Genomic DNA, 18,161 nt, shown 5'->3' with positions numbered 1-18,161 from the left:
TATATGTACACTGTGTCTGGACTGTCTGTCCACAACATGTATATGTACACAGTACACTATGTGTCCTGTACTTCAAGACTATGTTAGCGCCTTAATATTACACCTTGTTTATATTATGTATTTTTTTTTATTAGGTGATAATTACTCTGCTGGGCACAGATGGAGAGAGTGATCCACACCACCTGGCAGATCCCCAGAAGAAGCCTGTCTTTGAGAGGGGTGGGGTGGACATGTTCCTGCTGACCACGCCCTTCTCCCTGGGAGAGCTGCACGGCGTCAGGCTGTGGCACAACAACTCAGGAGGAGACCCTGCTTGGTAGGAAGAGACGGCTTTTTTATTGATTGATTGATTTGGATCTCTTTTGGCTAATCTTCCAAAGAGTCCATTTAAAAACATTTACAAAACATTTAAATATACAATACTTCATACATAATACATTCATATTCGTACATAATTTTGACACACATACATCACACATAAACTTCCAAACTGGCAACATAAACTTCAATAAAGGTTATTGTTTTGAGTTCCATCATTTACATCAGTTAGATCTGAAAATGTAAGTAATTTTTCCCATTTCAGTAAATGTCAGTAAAACATTATATTGTATCTCTTATTCTTGTGTTGACTTGATCACATTCTGAAAACAGTTTGTTTGCTACAACCGACTCCAAATGTACCAATTACTGAAATCAGTGCAAGAGAACGTAGTCCCACATGTTTCCACCCATGTGCTCCATCCCATCACACAGCATGCAGCTCACTCACCCCCACTTTCAAAACCAACCCTTAACACCGTTCTCGCTGCCTGGTTCAGTGTGATTAACAGTCTCCCCGTATCTCTCTGAGTTGCATTACCCCACACTGCACAGCAATAATGAATGTTAGATTCAAATGCATTCATTCAAGGTGGTCCATTCAGTCATCATCATACAGCACAACGAAAGGAAGTTTTGCATCCAACCAGACTGCAAATGTAGCAGTAAAGTGCAATAGTAACATACAATGTACAGGTGTTTAAACTGGGTATAAAATATATAGAATAGTACTACTGAGTGTAGTGCTAATCAAATGTATGTACTGAGTTGTAGTATGAATATGTACAGTGATACAGGTATAAAGACAGTATGGTAGTAGTCATACTGTCCAGCAGCGTAACTAGTAAGAGTATAGGATAGTATCTACAGATAATGTAAAAGGATTATGTGCAGGTAATATAGATATATATATCCACACATGTCTGTACTTACCTCCACATAATCCTACTTTTACTGATGTGACTGTAGATTAGACTATAAGATATTACCATAAGACTTTCTTTAGATGAAAACCTTGCAATTCTTGCCATTGTCATAACTCTTTTAGAATAATCTGTTATATGAGCCCATGAACGATTGAAGGCGGCTGGATAGTTTCACGTTTACACGACGCCCGAACCCCAACATCATCATCATTAGGTGGCTTCTTCGTTCCGAAGGTTGCCTATCACTCTCCAACCTATTCTGTCCCCACTTTTTCTCTCCAACTCCGTGACTCCGCCTCTCACTCCGCTCCAATCACAGACGTCGTCTACCCAGCCTCTTCTTGGTCTTCCACTTCCTCTCTTTCCATTCACCTTCCCCATCACCACCTTCTTGAACATCTCCCCGCTGGATCCTCTCAAAACATGCCCGCACAACTCCATCTTTCTCTTTTTCAACCTCTCCAGCAGCTGTCCTCCTTGCATATCCGCTCTTCTCAGTACCTCCTCATTCTTGATCTTATCCATCCATGTTATCTTCAGCATCTTCCTCAGCATCCACATTTCAAAAGAGTCTATCATCCTCTTTGCCTCTTCATTCAGCGTCCATGCTTCTGCTCCGTATGAAAAGACTGACATAACATACGTTTCCAAAATCCTGGGCCCTCATTTATCAACGTGGCGTACGCACAGATATGTGCTTAACCCGTGCGTACGACCATTTCTAAGCAAAGTGAGGGATTTATCAATTTGAACGTGAACTTGACTTTGTGCTTATGTCTACGCACAGCTCTGAGCATGCTTAGCTGACGCCCAGTGGTAGAATATCGTTACTACGGCATATGCGCTCCTCAGTTCATGCATTAGTTTCAACACGGAAATAAGCTTTTGTGCATTACTCTGAGTCCTGACACTGGCGCGTGTTCTGTATGAACCGTAATTCATTATAGTTCATTGTGAAATAGCGACAGTAGTGTAATTATAATGGGCTCATGCGCGAACAAGAGGTTGGCTTCCTTGTTTGGCAGGGGGGGGCAGACGCAGAACACCTAGTGTAACTGCCGCCGTGTCATAGTGTAATTCAAGTTAAGCTTCAGTATGATGTCATATAGTAGAACCGGTTAGAACAGGCTAGAACCTTCCAGAACTGCGCTCCACAGTGTATAAATAGAGAGAACTTACAAGGGTTCTCTCTCTCTCTCATTTCTCAACCACCATCAACCACCTAGCCCCTTTCATGACTGTGATGCACCGAGTGAATCCACAGTCACTTGCTCCTCAATAGGAAACCAACCTAGATTTTTACCCTGAATGACTGGTTCTGACCGAACCGTTCGTTATACAAGAATCACAGAGACGTTTCAAAGCTACTCACAGTTGCAGGAGGGTTTCGGACAGAGATACGGGATGGTTTGAAAGCTCGGCGTTGATAATAAACATTTTAAATATCTTTTATAAACTGGTCAACACTGCATTATTTCCGGCCTTGTGTGCATGATGCACATGTGCTGTGATCACACCAGGCAGCCAACGCCGGAAATAATGCCGTGCAAGCTCATCCAACCCTTAAAAAAAAAAAATGCATATATATTTTATGCATAGCGTGGGTGGTGATGATGATGATGATAGAAACCGCTGTTGAATGCTGGTATTACACTCATTGAGGGACACGAAGAAGTCAAGTCCGATGGGATTTGGGAATCTCAAATACAAATCGGGATTGGAATAAAAAATGCATTTATATTAAACAATACAGAATATACAGCACTTCTTGGGGTCTGTAGGGTAAGCACTTATTCCCTCCCCCCTGAACATTTATGGAGATGTATGGGCCTTTTAAGTCAGTGATAAAAGTGTCTTTCAAGGATAAGTGAGCTCCTGCACTGATTATTATAGTTCAATATTCAATATTAATGATCACCAAAACCCCCCAAAAAGCATAAAAAGGGGGCCCCGCCCGAAAAGGGCCCTTAAAAATCGTGCTCGCGTGCGCTCGGTTAATATATACACACAAGTGTAGTGCCCTTGAGCACCTGCCCCTCTAAAGTCCTGTGCACGTCCCTGGGCTACATCATACATGGCAGTGAGATTCATTGTTCTTGTATATGCTCTCGTATTATTGTTTATATAGGCTACCCAATACTGACATCAAAATAGATTGTATGCCTCTAGAAATCATATGCAGCAGGTAGAAAATTTACGGAAAATCCGTCGCGATTTGGAATACAATTGAGGAGAACTTTAATCCCTGGGTATTAATCGAACAAAACGGAAAAAGGCAGTCATATTCCAGCATGGGCTTTATTAGTTAATATGGTCTTTAAGAGATATCATATCCGACATCACCGTACGTGTACATGTCTGTCAGCCTGTCTCGTATTTCTCCATAACACGCAATTCCCTCGGGTCAGTCCATTATTTCACATCCCATGGGGGTGTTTCATGACCATATATGGATAATCGGGGCGGTTCTGGTATGCAAATACTTAAAACCATGCACAAGCTCAAGCTTAGGAGCAAGGTGATATTTATGAAGACAGGTGTGCGTAGGACCTGTGTACGCACGTGTGATAAATCCCGTTTTTTTTGTGCGTGCACACATTCTAAATTCTGTGCTTAAGAACAAAAATAGAATACTTTCTAAGAAAACTTTACCACAACGTGGCGTAGAAAATGTTCTATTTCCACACGTAAGCACAGAATTTTACCACAACGTGGCGTAGAAAATGTTCTATTTCCACACGTAAGCACAGAATTTAGAATCAGTGCACGCACAAAAAAAACTGGATTTACCACACGTGCGTACGCAGGTTCTACGCACACCTGTCATGATAAATATCACCTTGGCCCTGCGCCGAGGCTTGTGCACACTTTCACGTATTTGCATACCAAAACCGCCCCGATCAACCATATACGGTAATGGACACCCCCATGAAATGTGGAAGAATGGACTAAACCGAGGGAAGCGTGTTATGAGACAGGCTGACAGACATGTACACGTACGGTGATGTTGGATATGATATCTATTAACCATTGCTGCATGGGCAGCGCAAACACTAATAAAGACCGTGCTGGAATATGACTGCCTTTTTCCGTTTTGTTTGATTAATACCCAGGGATTAAAGTTCTCCTCAATTTTTTTCAAATCGCGACGGATTTTCCGTCAATTTTCTACCTGCTGCTGGTGATTTCTAGAGGCATACAATCTATTTTGATGTCAGTATTGGGTAGCCTATATAAACAATAATACGAGAGCATATACAAGAACAATGAATCTTACTGCCATGTATGATGTAGCAGATACGCCATGTGTAGCCTGCCTATATGTGATCAATACAAACATGAACTTGAATTCCATCATGTCTGTGTGCGGGTCACTGCGGGGCTCAAAACGATGACAGACTACAAAGGCGCCTCCCTCAAACTGAACAGTGACATCTCCTTAGCAAATGACCTCAATACCTTCTATGCGAGGTTTGATGCTGGTAATAACAACACCAGCTCAGAAGCCACGGCAATGGGGGGGGGGGGGGGTCGGCTGCTGATGGAGACGCAGTGTTCAGGGTAACAGAGCATGAGGTGAGGCGGACCTTTAAAAAAGTGAATATCAGGAAGGCAGCAGGTCCGGACGGCATCCCCGGCCGCGTCCTAAAAGTCTGTGCCGACCAACTGGCCCCAGTATTCACTGACATATTTAACCTGTCCTTAGAACAGGCTGTCATCCCCACCTGCCTGAAGAAGTCCACTATTATCCCTGTACCCAAAAAATCCAAGCCTGCTTGCCTCAACGACTACCGCCCTGTAGCTCTCACCTCCATAGCCATGAAGTGCTTTGAGAAGCTAGTAAAGGGCTACATCTGCTCCTCCCTCCCCATCAACATGGACCCCCTGCAATTTGCATACCGCCCCAACAGGTCCACGGAGGACGCCATAGCCCATGTGCTGCACACAGCAGCATCACACCTGGACAAGAGGCAGGGGAACTATGTGAGAATGCTATTCATCGACTACAGCTCGGCATTCAATACCATAGTCCCCTCCATACTCATAGCCAAGCTCAGGGACCTGGGCTTGAACTATGACCTCTGCCAGTGGGTCTTGGACTTCCTGACTGGCAGACCCCAGGTGGTGAGAGCAGGCAACTGCACCTCCTCATCCATCACCCTCAACATAGGGGCCCCCCAGGGCTGTGTTCTGAGTCCCCTCCTCTACTCCCTGTACACACACGACTGTGTGGCTCAGCGGAGTAGCAATACAATCATCAAATTTGCTGACGACACAGTGGTGGTGGGCCTGATCTCTGCCAACGACGAGAGGGCCTACCTGGAAGAGGTCAAGGTCCTGGCGGGATGGTGCCAGGAAAACAGCCTCTCCCTGAACGTCAGCAAAACAAAGGAGATGATTGTGGACTTCAGGAGGTCGGGGGTCAAGGACTACAGCCCCCTCAGCATCGACGGGGCACCGGTTGAGAGAGTCAACAGCTTTAAGTACCTCGGAGCCTACATATCCGAGGACTTGACATGGACCACACACATTGACAGTGTTGTGAAGAAGGCACGACAACGTCTCTACTTCCTCAGGCGCCTAAGGAAGTTCCAAGTCAGTCAGAAGATCCTTAAGAACTTCTACTCATGTACAATAGAGAGCATCCTGACTGGCAACATCACCTCCTGGTTTGGGAATAGCACTGCACAAGACCGAAGCAGACTACAAAGAGTGACACGTTCAGCCGAACGCACAATCGGAGGGGGGCTCCCCACCCTCCAGAACATTTACAACAAGCGGTGCAGGGGGAAGGCTAAGAGAATTATTAAGGACTCGAGCCACCCAAACAACTGCCTCTTTGCGTAAGCAAAGTGATCACCGGTGCCGATGGCAAGGTCCGAGCAGCTGAAGTACTCGTCCAAGGGCGCACTTACACACGTCCCGTGGCAAGGCTCATAGAACTGCCCCGACTCCCAGATACTATCGATGATGACCATGACCCCATGACTTTGTGAGTTGACTGACCCTTACAGCGGACCTTGAGTGGTAGACAGTGCGGTTAATCTGTCTCTGCTTAGCTAATTAGGTGGGACTAATTAGGGGGCGGCTGTTGTGAAGGATCAGATTAAACCGAATATATATATTTATTTATATATATATATTTAATTGTATTTGTATATCGTTTGATATCCCCTGTATATTCCTTGTACAATATGCACTGAATATCCCTTTAGTCTACTAAACAGCCCATAATAGTTTCATTCTAACATTGGACGAGAACCTGGCGCCAGGTTGCCATACCCCCTAGGTCCAAGTTCAATCGTGCCGCCTAACATGTCGTGGCAAGCCCCGGTTCCGCGCAGGAATATGTCGGGCGAAATACGAATGGTACTATTTGTTCATAGCGCATATAAATATGGCGCAAGTAAAGTAGAACTTTCTTTTAGTCCAGTTCTTTACCCTCCAACAGAGTGACAGACGCGAAGCCTCCCCACGACGCACGTGTGGTGTAGTAAGGCCTACTTGGCCCCAGAATAGGCATTGAGATATCGTGTAGATTAATAGTTGAATAGTCATAGTTTGGCACTATACCGTCGAGTTGGACGTATTCTATTAAGCTAATAATAGTCTATTTATGTATGGTGCATCGTTCGGTTAGAGTTCTAAAGTCATCAGTACCCCCATCGTTCCTGACGTTATCTGGACGCTTAACCAGGCTGGGCAGACCCCTAGTGGTGCTTGCATCCGAGGACCTGTATATTGGATTACTCTACCCGGACGACGGCGAGCCTTCCACGGCTTGGATTATGCTTTGGGTGCTTTGATTATTCCATGGATAAAGGCCAACACTGCGGAGTGTTGGAACTACCCCCCGGAGAGGACTCCAGGTGAGACGGCGCTCTACACCAGTGAGGTCGCCTCACGTCTCTCCGTTGTGGACCGGCAGCTACCGTCCACAGAGGGTCCAGCTGTATTCGTCTGCGGACCGAGGTTCTGTGGGCACCGTGTTCAAGACTTTGAATTCTCCCAAGAAACTGTCGGCCAGATGGGATACCGCCAGCGGCTTCTCTAACCCCCCCCTCCTACTGTCTTACAACCAGCGGGACCCCCCCCCCCCCTTTAGTGTATCCAGCTATAATCATTTAAGTACCATCGCTATCGTTTCCTAAATATTCCAGGTTGTATACTTACTCCCTGCGTAACCAGAGATTGGACATTCAATGTTGATTTACCTACGAATACTCATTTGCCATAAAAGTGCATATTTCATATTTCAAATCATAAATGTAATTAAGTGACCGTTGTATATACCTTTTGCTATATTAAACCTTCGATTTGGTACATTTGTGTGGATTCGTTTCATCAGGTGGGAAAGTGTTCATCATACTTATATCATGTACTGGATGGCCAGAAGTTAAAGTACAAGAGGTAGTGGTATTAAATATCATATCTAACAATACAGTCAGGGAATTGTACCCCTCAGTTACACCAACCTTTCCCCACCTTTACAAGGTGGAGTGACTTAAAAGATTGTTTACGATAGTGTTGCCGCAGGTTTACTGTAGATAGCCTAGGTCCCTTACACATGTTCAACGGCGCGGGTGATTGGGGTAGGGCAGGCTGGCATTGACCTGTGGTTCTCAGCAGCTGAGAAGGTAAAGACCGCCGTGTGCGGCTGAGCGGGGTTGGGGTGCTTGATCGGGGGGGTCCGGCGGTCTCTGGGGAGGGGGAGGAGGAAATGTTTTGTCTGTCTTGGTTTTTGTCTTGTCCTTCTTAACTTTGACTGGGGGGATTTTAGGGGGGGTTGATATTTAGCTATTCTGCGCTATATGTCAATTCACATGCCATCTCCCCAACGGACTAATATTGGCAGACTGATTGACCTGTCAACCAACTTGGAGGAAGATTTTCTTTCTTCTTACATTTTACCTTCTGCGAGTTTGGCAGTCTCCTTTCCTATTCTAACATTAGCCTTCTGCCTCCAGTATAAGTTGGCAATTATTCTTCGGTCAGAAACTGGTATTTTGAATTCTTCCATTATTCTCATCAATGTTGTATGTTCAACTCTGTCGAAGGCCTTCGTGAAATCGATGAAGCAAATATACAACTTCTTCTGTTGGTCTATCGATTTTTCACCAATGATTCTGAGTTGGCAGATTGCATCTCTTGTTCCTTTTCCTTTGCGAAAACCCATTTGACTATCCGAGAGCTGATGTTCAATTATGGGTTCTATTCTGTTCTTGATGATTTTCAGGAGTACTTTTGATGCATGAGATATCAAACTGATAGTCCTGTAATTGTTGCATTCTGTGGCTCTTCCGGTCTTTGGGATCGGAATGAACATTGATTTTAGGAAATCATTTGGAATATTTCCTGAGTTATAGATGTTGTTTACCAGTTTCACAAGGAGCTCGATGCATCTGTCACCAGAGTTCTTAATCAGTTCAGCTGGGATCTCATCCTTGCCGGGCGATCTGTCCGTGGCCAGTGACTTCACAGCCTCTTCAACTTATTTTTTAGTGATCTGGACTTTTTCTATCTCTTCTAGACTAATTCCTGTGTCTGATGTTCTGTTCTGGTCTTTGTATAGTGTTTCCACATACTCTGCCCATCTATTGATTATTTCCTTCTCGTCAAGGAGCAGTTTTCCTTCTTTGTCTCTGACACCTTGGGTTGTTTTTTTTCCTCTTCCTTGTTAGTTGTTGGATCTTGTTGTACATGAGAGGGTTGTGCTTCTTGTCTAGATCTTCAATTTCCTTGCGTTTTTCTTTGTAATACTTCTCTTTGCAATCTCTACACACAGACCAGGCTGCAGAAACAAATTAGTGGGGGGGGGCATAAAATGTTCTCGGGGGGGCACAATGGTTTTTCAACACAGGTTCCCTTTTATACGTTTCAGCTGGGACAACGGCGCTGTGGCTTGCTTGGCGCTGCCCACGGTGCTGAACTAAACAGTAGAGAGGCAATTGAAAAATCTAATTTCTCTCTATCTTAAGAACATTCACTTATACAAAAACAGACTGAACGGATATATATAACAGACCTGCTGGGGCAGCAGACTGAGAGCAGGGGACACAAACAGGCTGGATAAGATGGTCAGGAAGGCCAGTAGCGTGGTTGGGGTGGAACTGTACTCTAGCGAGGGTGGCGGAGAGGAGGAACCTTGCTAAGCTCCAGGCCATCAGGGAAAACCCCTCCCACCCACTATACACAGACTTGGCTGACAGGAGGAGCATGTTATAGGCTCACACTACCTAAATGCAGCACTGAACGGCACAGGAAGTCCTTCATTCCGACAGCCATCAGACTATACAATGCATCACTGTGCCTCACTGTGCCTCACTGAGCACAGAGTGACAGTTACCATCTTCCTGGACTCTTACTTTTTAAACAGCACTGTGCAATATTACACCTACTGTAGACTTCAGTATATTTTCACTGTATTTATTTACTGTATCTTTTATTCTATTTTTATTCTATTTCATTTTATTCTATTCTTAGGCCATTTGTTTTGTTATTCTTATTCGTGACTTGTTCTGTCTAAATGTTTAATGTTGAGTGACTTGCAGTGTCAAATTTCCCTCAGGATAATACATTTCTATTCTATTCTATTCTATATATTTGAAAAGTCTCCATTTATTCAACACTTCTGAATTCACTGACAAACTGAACTGAACTGACAAAAATAAGGTGCATAAAAAAGCAAACAAAATTCCTCCACAGGCTACTCACCATCATTAGTAGAGCGGCAAGCGGCGTTTGGGGACAGGGTGAAATCTTCTTAAAACACTGCCCCTCCACTCATTCCTGAACTTTTTTGTTAAGTCCTTCTCAAATGCCAGCTGAATTAAATTGGCCTTGCGTTGATGAAAGATAAGATAAGATATTCCTTTATTGATCCCCTTGGGGAAATTCAGGCATCATAGCAGCATGGGGGGGAGGGGGGGAGGGGTACAGGTAGTAAAACAACACAGTATACAGGTAGTAAAAGACAACACAGGCAGTGTAAACAATTTGATCAATATGGTCAATATAATTTACTATCTGACTAGCTGAGGAATATTCACATTATTCACAGTGTCACATGAGGTGCAGTATGCAGGAGGTAGTGTTATAATAATTTACTATCTACTGAGTATACATTAATCAAAGTACCAGGGTAGTCTACTTTGTCCCCCTTGGGTTCCTATAAGTCCCAGGTCAATGTCTGGTAGCAGTCGCTGTCGCTGCCCCCTGTTGTGGGGCCTGGAGGCTGCTAGTCGCTGCCCACTGTTGTGGAGCCTGATGGCCGCTGGTATGAAGGACTGTCCGAGGCGGTTAGTTGAGTGTCGGGGGGGGATGAGTCTGTGGCTGAACGAGCTTCTCATCTTGACTAGCTCGTCGTAGAGGGGGTGGTAGGGGTTCTCCATGATGGCATCCAGCTTCCTTATCATCCCCCTCTCTACCATCACCTCAAGTCTAGGTAGCTCGACTCCCACCACAGAGCTAGCCTTCCTCACCAGCTTGTTGAGCTTGTTGGTGTCCCTTGAGTTGATGTAGCCTCCCCAGCATGCCACAGCATAGAAGAGGATGCTGGCCACAACAGACTGGTAAAAAGACTGCAGCAGTTTGTTGCACACATTGAAGGACCTGAGTCTCCTCAGGAAGAACAGCCTGCTCTGTCCCTTCCTGTAGAGGGCCTCTGTGTTGTCCGACCAGTCCAGTTTATTGTTCAGGTGTACCCCAAGGAACTTGTATGAGTCCACCATCTCCACATCCACCCCTCGGATGGAGATGGGAATCGGGGGGGGCCTCTTCTTGCCCCTCCGGAAGTCCACCACCAGCTCCTTGGTCTTACTGGTGTTGAGTTGGAGGTGGTTGCTGTCGCTCCACCCCACGAAGCTCTCCACCAGGGCTCTGTACTCCTCCTCATCATCGTCGGTGATGTAGCTTACGATGGAGGAGTCGTCTGAGAACTTCTGCAGGTGGCACCCGCTGGAGTTGCGGCAGAAGTCTGAGGTGTAGAGGGTGAAGAGGAAGGGTGACAGCACAGTTCCCTGGGGGGCGCCGGTGTTGCTCACCAGTACGTCAGACTGACTGTCCTTTAGTCTGACGTACTGTGGCCTCTCAGTGAGGTAGTCCTTGATCCAGGCCACCAAGCCGTGCTCCAGCTGCATCGCAGAGAGCTTCTCCGCTAGCAGTGACGGCTGGATGGTGTTGAAGGCGCTGGAGAAATCAAAGAACATGATCCTCACTGAGCTGCGCGGCTTTTCCAGGTGCGTGTACGCTCTGTGGAGCATGTAGATGATGGCATCCTCCACCCCGATGTTTGCCTGGTATGCAAACTGCAGGGGGTCGAGGGAGTCACGCACCAGGGGCTTGAGGTGTTGCAGGACCAGTCTCTCAAACGAAGCATACTAAGGCGATGTTCTGTAAAGACGTTCTTGAGGGTAGAAAACAAATTCTCACAGAGTGCCGTGCTAGCTTCAGTAGTGTTGTTGTTGACATCAGTGCCCACTAGGGCTGTCCCCGACTAAGGATTTGGATAGTTGACTTTGATTGACCAAAAAGAAAAAAGATTTTTTTTACCAGGGTGGGCACAGCTGACTCAGTGGGCGGGCCCGGCCCCCTAATGCCCGCCCATGGCGCCGGGTCTGTCTACACATCTTCTGTACTTTTCGTTTTACTCTGTTGTATTCAGTTTTTCTGTCCGCATTCTTCATGTCTGCTCTCTTTTTCATCTCATCCAGAATGTCTTTCCTCATCCACTCTTGTTTCTCAACTTTTTCTGGTTTACCACAGATTATGTCTACAACGCTTCCCAGTTTTTCTTTCAGTTTTGTCCATAGTTCTTGTGGATCTTCAATATCTGCTAACTCTCTATTTTCTAATATTTTGTTCACTTCGTTTCTGTATCGTCTCTTCATGGTTTCTCCTTTCAGACTCTTCACATCCCATCTTTTGTGTGTCGTTTTCTTTTTCTTGATGGTTTTCAGTTTGATCTTCATTTTCATCACTACTGGAATATGATCTAAACCACAGTCTGCAGCTGGTCGTGCCTTATAGTTTGTTATTCCTTTCTTGTATCTGTGGTTTATCATAATGTAATCAATTTGGTTTCTAGTGTTTCCATCAGGAGATCTCCATGTGTGTCTTGCAGATTTACGTTGTTCAAACCCACAATTGGTTTTTCCTGCAGAAATCCACTAGTCTATCTCCTCTATCGTTTCTTATACCCAGACCAAAAGGTCCGACAACACCATCAACTTTTTCTTCACCTAATTTGGCGTTGAAATCGCCCATGACTATTTCCACATCTCCCCATTTCTTTTGGTCTTTCATCGCTCTCTCAATATTTTCATAAAAGTTGTCTATTTCATCATCCTCAGCTTCTCCAGTTGGTGCATATGCTTCTGTGATGCATACACTTGCTGGTGTTGCTTTCATTCTCAAGGTGATAATACGTTCCGATATTGTTTGATAACTTTCCACGCTTTTTGCTGCTTTCTCAGTCAAAGCAAAAGCTACACCTTTTCTATGTTGTTTTCCACCAGAAGATATGATTTTAAATGATTGTCCAGTTGGTAGGGTGTATCTAAAGTCATCTTCTCCTCTCCAAAATGTTTCAGCAATTCCCAATATATCTATCCCCATGGTATCAATCTCTTGTAGGACATTCGCCAATTTTCCAGGTGTTCGCAGGCTCCTCACATTCCAGGTTCCCACTTTCCAGAAGGTAGAGCAGTCACTTGTTGACGGTACAAAGGTGCCTGCTCTCTCACACTCAATCCACCGGGTAGAACAAATGTCTTGATTAGGGCAGACATTTCTCCGTTTACCAGTAGCGGTTTTTGTTTGGGTTGTACTCATGATTTCCAACGGGACCCAATAATGGACCCAACTTGTCAAACCTGTTTCTCACTTATCTTTATATTTATCGAGTATAAATAAAGATTGAATTAATTAATGAATTTGCTTTGGTGTGAGTCAAGCTCATATTCAAAAGTATTAGTGAAACATACTCTGTGTATATATATATTATATATATATATATATTATTGGATTTAGACATTTAAAATTGTAAAAGAATTATATAAAAAAACTTTGGGGTTTAGTTAAATGTGAGCCTGTGAGGTTCGCCTGTTCCCTGGACCTTTAATTCCCTGTCTCCTCACCTCTCCAGCCCCCACCCTCGCGTTCGTTTACTCTCCTCTGCTCTTCAGCAGCCCACACCCTTGGACTACCTTTCACAGCTGTGTTAAGTTATGATTAGCGCCCCAGAGGGCTTTAAATACCTGGACTTCCCCTCCAGTCCTCGTCGGGTCGTTCCGTATCTTATCTGTATCTGTATGCTGGTTCTTCTCCGGCGTGAGACGAGGTGCCAGCCATCGCCACCTGTCGCCGTTTGCCTGGAGTGGGACACAGCCGGTGCGCTCTCTAATTCTCTACGGGAGGTTTTCCAGTGTCCCACTCCAGACGTCTAGCCGGCGCGCTACTACTCCAGACGCGCATCGCTTCCTAATCCTCTACGGGAGGATGCGTCTCTCCGAGCCGGCGCGCTCTCCAAGCCGGCGCACATCGCTCCCTATCCTACGGGGGGATGCGCGCTCTTCTAGCCGGCGCGCTCCTACTCCAGACGCGCTCCACTCCAGACCCCGAGCCGGCGCGCTCCTACTCCAGACGCGCATCGCTTCCTAATACTCTACGGGAGGATGCGTCTCTCCGAGCCGGCGCGCTCCACTCCAGACCCCGAGCCGGCGCGCTCTTGCGCGCTCTTCAAGCCGACGCGCCCCACTCCAGACCCCGAGCCGGCGCGCTCTCCAAGCCGGCGCACATCGCTCCCTATCCTACGGGGGAATGCGCGCTCTTCAAGCCGACGCGCCCCACTCCAGACCCCGAGCCGGCGCGCTCTCCAAGCCGGCGCACATCGCTCCCTATCCTACAGGGGGATGCGCGCTCTTCAAGCCGACGCGTCCCACTCCAGACGTCTAGCCGGCGCGCTACTACTCCAGACGCGCATCGCTTCCTAATCCTCTACGGGAGGATGCGTCTCTCCGAGCCGGCGCGCTCTCTGAGCCGGCGCGCTCTTCAAGCCGACGCGCCCAATCCAGACCCCGAGCTGGCGCGCTCTCCAAGCCGGCGCACATCGCTCCCTATCCTACGGGGGGATGCGCGCTCTTCAAGCCGACGCGCCCCACTCCAGATCCCGAGCCGGCGCGCTCTCCAAGCCGGCGCACATCGCTCCCTATCCTACGGGGGGATGCGCGCTCTTCAAGCCGACGCGCCCCACTCCAGACGTCTAGCCGGCGCGCTACTACTCCAGACGCGCATCGCTTCCTAATCCTCTACGGGAGGATGCGTCTCTCCGAGCCGGCGCGCTCTCCGAGCCGGCGCGCTCTTCAAGCCGACGCGCCCCACTCCAGACCCCGAGCCGGCGCGCTCTTCAAGCCGACGCGCTCCACTCCAGACGTCTAGCCTGCGCGCTCCTACTCCATCCCTGTAAGCAGCTCTGGCCCTCGCCCTGTCCAAGGCCTTAACCCTGTTTTCTCTGTCCCTGTCTCCAGCCCGCCTCCCCGGGCCTCTGTCCCTGTTCCCCTCTCCAGTGCCCCTGTTCCTGCCCTGTCCTTTGCCCTGGCCCTGTCCTTTAGCCTTAGCCCCTTAGCCTGCTCGCCTCTTAAAGGCACAGTGCCGCTTTTTGTTTGTGTTGAATAAATGCCCTGTTTTGGCTTACTCTCATACCTGTCTTGTGTTGTGCGATTGGGGTCGGTTACAAACCATAACAGTACGACCCGACCAGTCGACGACCCCAGCCAGCACAGACAGTGTATGTTGAGTTTAGCCTTTGTTAGCTCCCCTGTTAGCTTCCCTGTTAGTCTCCCCTGTTGGCTTCTTTGTTAGCTCCCCTGTTAGCTTCCCTGTTAGCTCCCCTGTTAGCCTGTTAGTCTCCCCTGTTAGCTCCCCTGTTAGCCTTTGTTAGTTCCCCTGTTGACTCCCCTGTTAGCTTCCCTGTTAGCTCCCCTGTTAGCCTGTTAGCTCCCCTGTTAGCCTTTGTTAGTTCCCCTGTTGACTCCCCTGTTAGCTTCCCTGTTAGCCTCGTTAGCTCCCCTGTAGCTAGCCATGCCCAGGCAGCAAACCCGGTCCCTCTGCATGGCCTCCACTTTTTGTGTAGCTTTCCCATTGCTAGGACTGCCCCTTCAGCTAGCAAGGTCAGTTTCCCCACTGCTAGGACTGCCCCTTCAGCTAGCAAGGTCAGTTTTCTCCCACTGCTAGGACTGCCCCTTCAGCTAGCAAGGTCAGTTTCCCCGCTGCTAGGACTGCCCTTTCAGCTAGCAAGGTCAGTTTTCCCCACTGCTAGGACTGCCCCTTCAGCTAGCAAGGTCAGTTTCTCCCACTGCTAGGACTGCCCCTTCAGCTAGCAAGGTCAGTTTCCCCACTGCTAGGACTGCCCCTTCAGCTAGCAAGGTCAGTTTCCCCACTGCTAGGACTGCCCCTTCAGCTAGCAAGGTCAGTTTTCCCCACTGCTAGGACTGCCCCTTCAGCTAGCAAGGTCAGTTTTCCCCACTGCTAGGACTGCCCCTTCAGCTAGCAAGGTCAGTTCCCCACAGCTAGGACTGTCCTTCCAGCTAGCTTGTTCTCTCATGCTGGTCCAGCCCTGTCTGCTAGCCTAGCTCCGGCAGCTAGCGCAGCCTCTATGTTAATGTAGCAGTACAGCTAGCATAGGCCCTGTAGCTATCAGTGCCCTGGCAGCTTCCCTGTCCCTCTGCTAGCCCCACTTTTGGTGTAGCTTCCCCTGCTAGCATGGCCCATTTTTTTTGTTTGTTGCCTTGTCATGTCCCCTGCCCCTCTGTCTGTATTTTTGGGTCGCCCGGTGGCTCCCGTGGAGGGGGGGGTACTGTGAGGTTCGCCTGTTCCCTGGACCTTTAATTCCCTGTCTCCTCACCTCTCCAGCCCCCACCCTCGCGTTCGTTTACTCTCCTCTGCTCTTCAGCAGCCCACACCCTTGGACTACCTTTCACAGCTGTGTTAAGTTATGATTAGCGCCCCAGAGGGCTTTAAATACCTGGACTTCCCCTCCAGTCCTCGTCGGGTCGTTCCGTATCTTATCTGTATCTGTATGCTGGTTCTTCTCCGGCGTGAGACGAGGTGCCAGCCATCGCCACCTGTCGCCGTTTGACTGGAGTGGGACACAGCCGGTGCGCTCTCTAATTCTCTACGGGAGGTTTTCCAGTGTCCCACTCCAGACGTCTAGCCGGCGCGCTACTACTCCAGACGCGCATCGCTTCCTAATCCTCTACGGGGGGATGCGCGCTCTTCTAGCCGGCGCGCTCCTACTCCAGACGCGCTCCACTCCAGACCCCGAGCCGGCGCGCTCCTACTCCAGACGCGCATCGCTTCCTAATACTCTACGGGAGGATGCGTCTCTCCGAGCCGGCGCGCTCCACTCCAGACCCCGAGCCGGCGCGCTCTTCAAGCCGACGCGCCCCACTCCAGACCCCGAGCCGGCGCGCTCTCCAAGCCGGCGCACATCGCTCCCTATCCTACGGGGGGATGCGTGCTCTTCAAGCCGACGCGCCCCACTCCAGACCCCGAGCCGGCGCGCTCTCCAAGCCGGCGCACATCGCTCCCTATCCTACGGGGGGATGCGCGCTCTTCAAGCCGACGCGTCCCACTCCAGACGTCTAGCCGGCGCGCTACTACTCCAGACGCGCATCGCTTCCTAATCCTCTACGGGAGGATGCGTCTCTCTCTGTCCCTGTCTCCAGCCCGCCTCCCCGGGCCTCTGTCCCTGTTCCCCTCTCCAGTGCCCCTGTTCCTGCCCTGTCCTTTGCCCTGGCCCTGTCCTTTAGCCTTAGCCCCTTAGCCTGCTCGCCTCTTAAAGGCACAGTGCCGCTTTTTGTTTGTGTTGAATAAATGTCCTGTTTTGGCTTACTCTCATACCTGTCTTGTGTTGTGCGATTGGGGTCGGTTACAAACCATAACAGAGCCACAGAAAGGTTTTACACCCTGGGCTCTATTATCAGTAGGCTACTATTCTAATACTCAATTTCCAACCCTGAATTTCCCCAAGGGGATCAATAAAGGAATATCTAATCTTATCTTCATTTCAGTGTTTGACTTTGTGATGTTGAAAACAAAAAAAGAACATTGTCATGTTCCAATGGTTTTCATGTCATGACCTTGCAGATGGATGCAGTGCCCTTTCTGTTTTTCCCAGACAGTTTCAGTTGTTTTTAAGATGAGATTTTTCCTTCAGGTATGTGAGCAAAGTACTGGTGCAGGATCTACAGACAGAAGAGAAATGGTACTTCCTGTGTAACTCCTGGTTGGCCCTAGATGTTGATGACGGCACTCTGGATAAAGTTTTCCATGTTGCCACAGAGATTGAGTTGAAGAGGTTCAGGTGAGGAGTAAGACCTTCACTTGACCTTCCACCAAAGAAACTCACTGTATTCACAAAATACAGTCAACGGTTTAAATACAGAGACAGTAATCAGTTGAAAAATAAAGGTAAATAAATAATCAGTTAGATATTAGATTTTTCAGAATGAGAACCATGTCGACGCAAGACATAAAGTTACATTTCATGGAATAATCTAAATAATCTAAATAATAATGTTAAACTTTATTTGTATAGCACCTTTCATACAAAAAATGCAGCTCAAAGTGCTTCACAACAGCAAAAAAAAAAGACAGGCATAAGATGAGAAAAACAGACAAAGTCAAGGTAAGACACCAAATCACAGCTCCCCACATTAGGATCCAACATCCCAACAGGCCTCCCTGTTTACGGCTTGATTGTCACATATAAAATAGTCAATTTTAAAATGATAAAATAGTGCAATAGTGTAGTGCAATACAACAGTTTTATAAACTATTACAAATAGAATAGACAGAGTAAAATAATGCAATGGTGCAGTTCTGAGAATAGACGACCCAAAGGCGTTGGAGCCCATA

The 18,161-nt window shown here is 47.7% G+C and overlaps 1 protein-coding gene across 1 annotated transcript in view; it reads left to right on the top strand.

Moving 5' to 3' along the window:
- Nucleotides 1–18,161, top strand: part of LOC311247709 (polycystin-1-like protein 2) — a gene marked incomplete at both ends in the record, with an annotated part of 216,415 nt that overhangs the window by 47,171 nt on the left and 151,083 nt on the right. The window contains 2 exons of the mRNA XM_084338717.1: nt 135–316; nt 17,461–17,607. Coding sequence (XP_084194843.1) covers nt 135–316; nt 17,461–17,607 — 329 coding nt within the window. The remainder of the gene's footprint in view (nt 1–134; nt 317–17,460; nt 17,608–18,161) is intronic.

The sequence above is a fragment of the Notolepis coatsorum genome (genome assembly GCF_963971535.1).
Source record: "Notolepis coatsorum genome assembly, contig: SCAFFOLD_222, whole genome shotgun sequence".
Classification (NCBI taxonomy): domain Eukaryota; kingdom Metazoa; phylum Chordata; class Actinopteri; order Aulopiformes; family Paralepididae; genus Notolepis; species Notolepis coatsorum.
The sequence above is the reverse complement of the archived record's forward strand: the minus strand, read 5'-3'. Positions and strand labels throughout refer to the sequence as shown.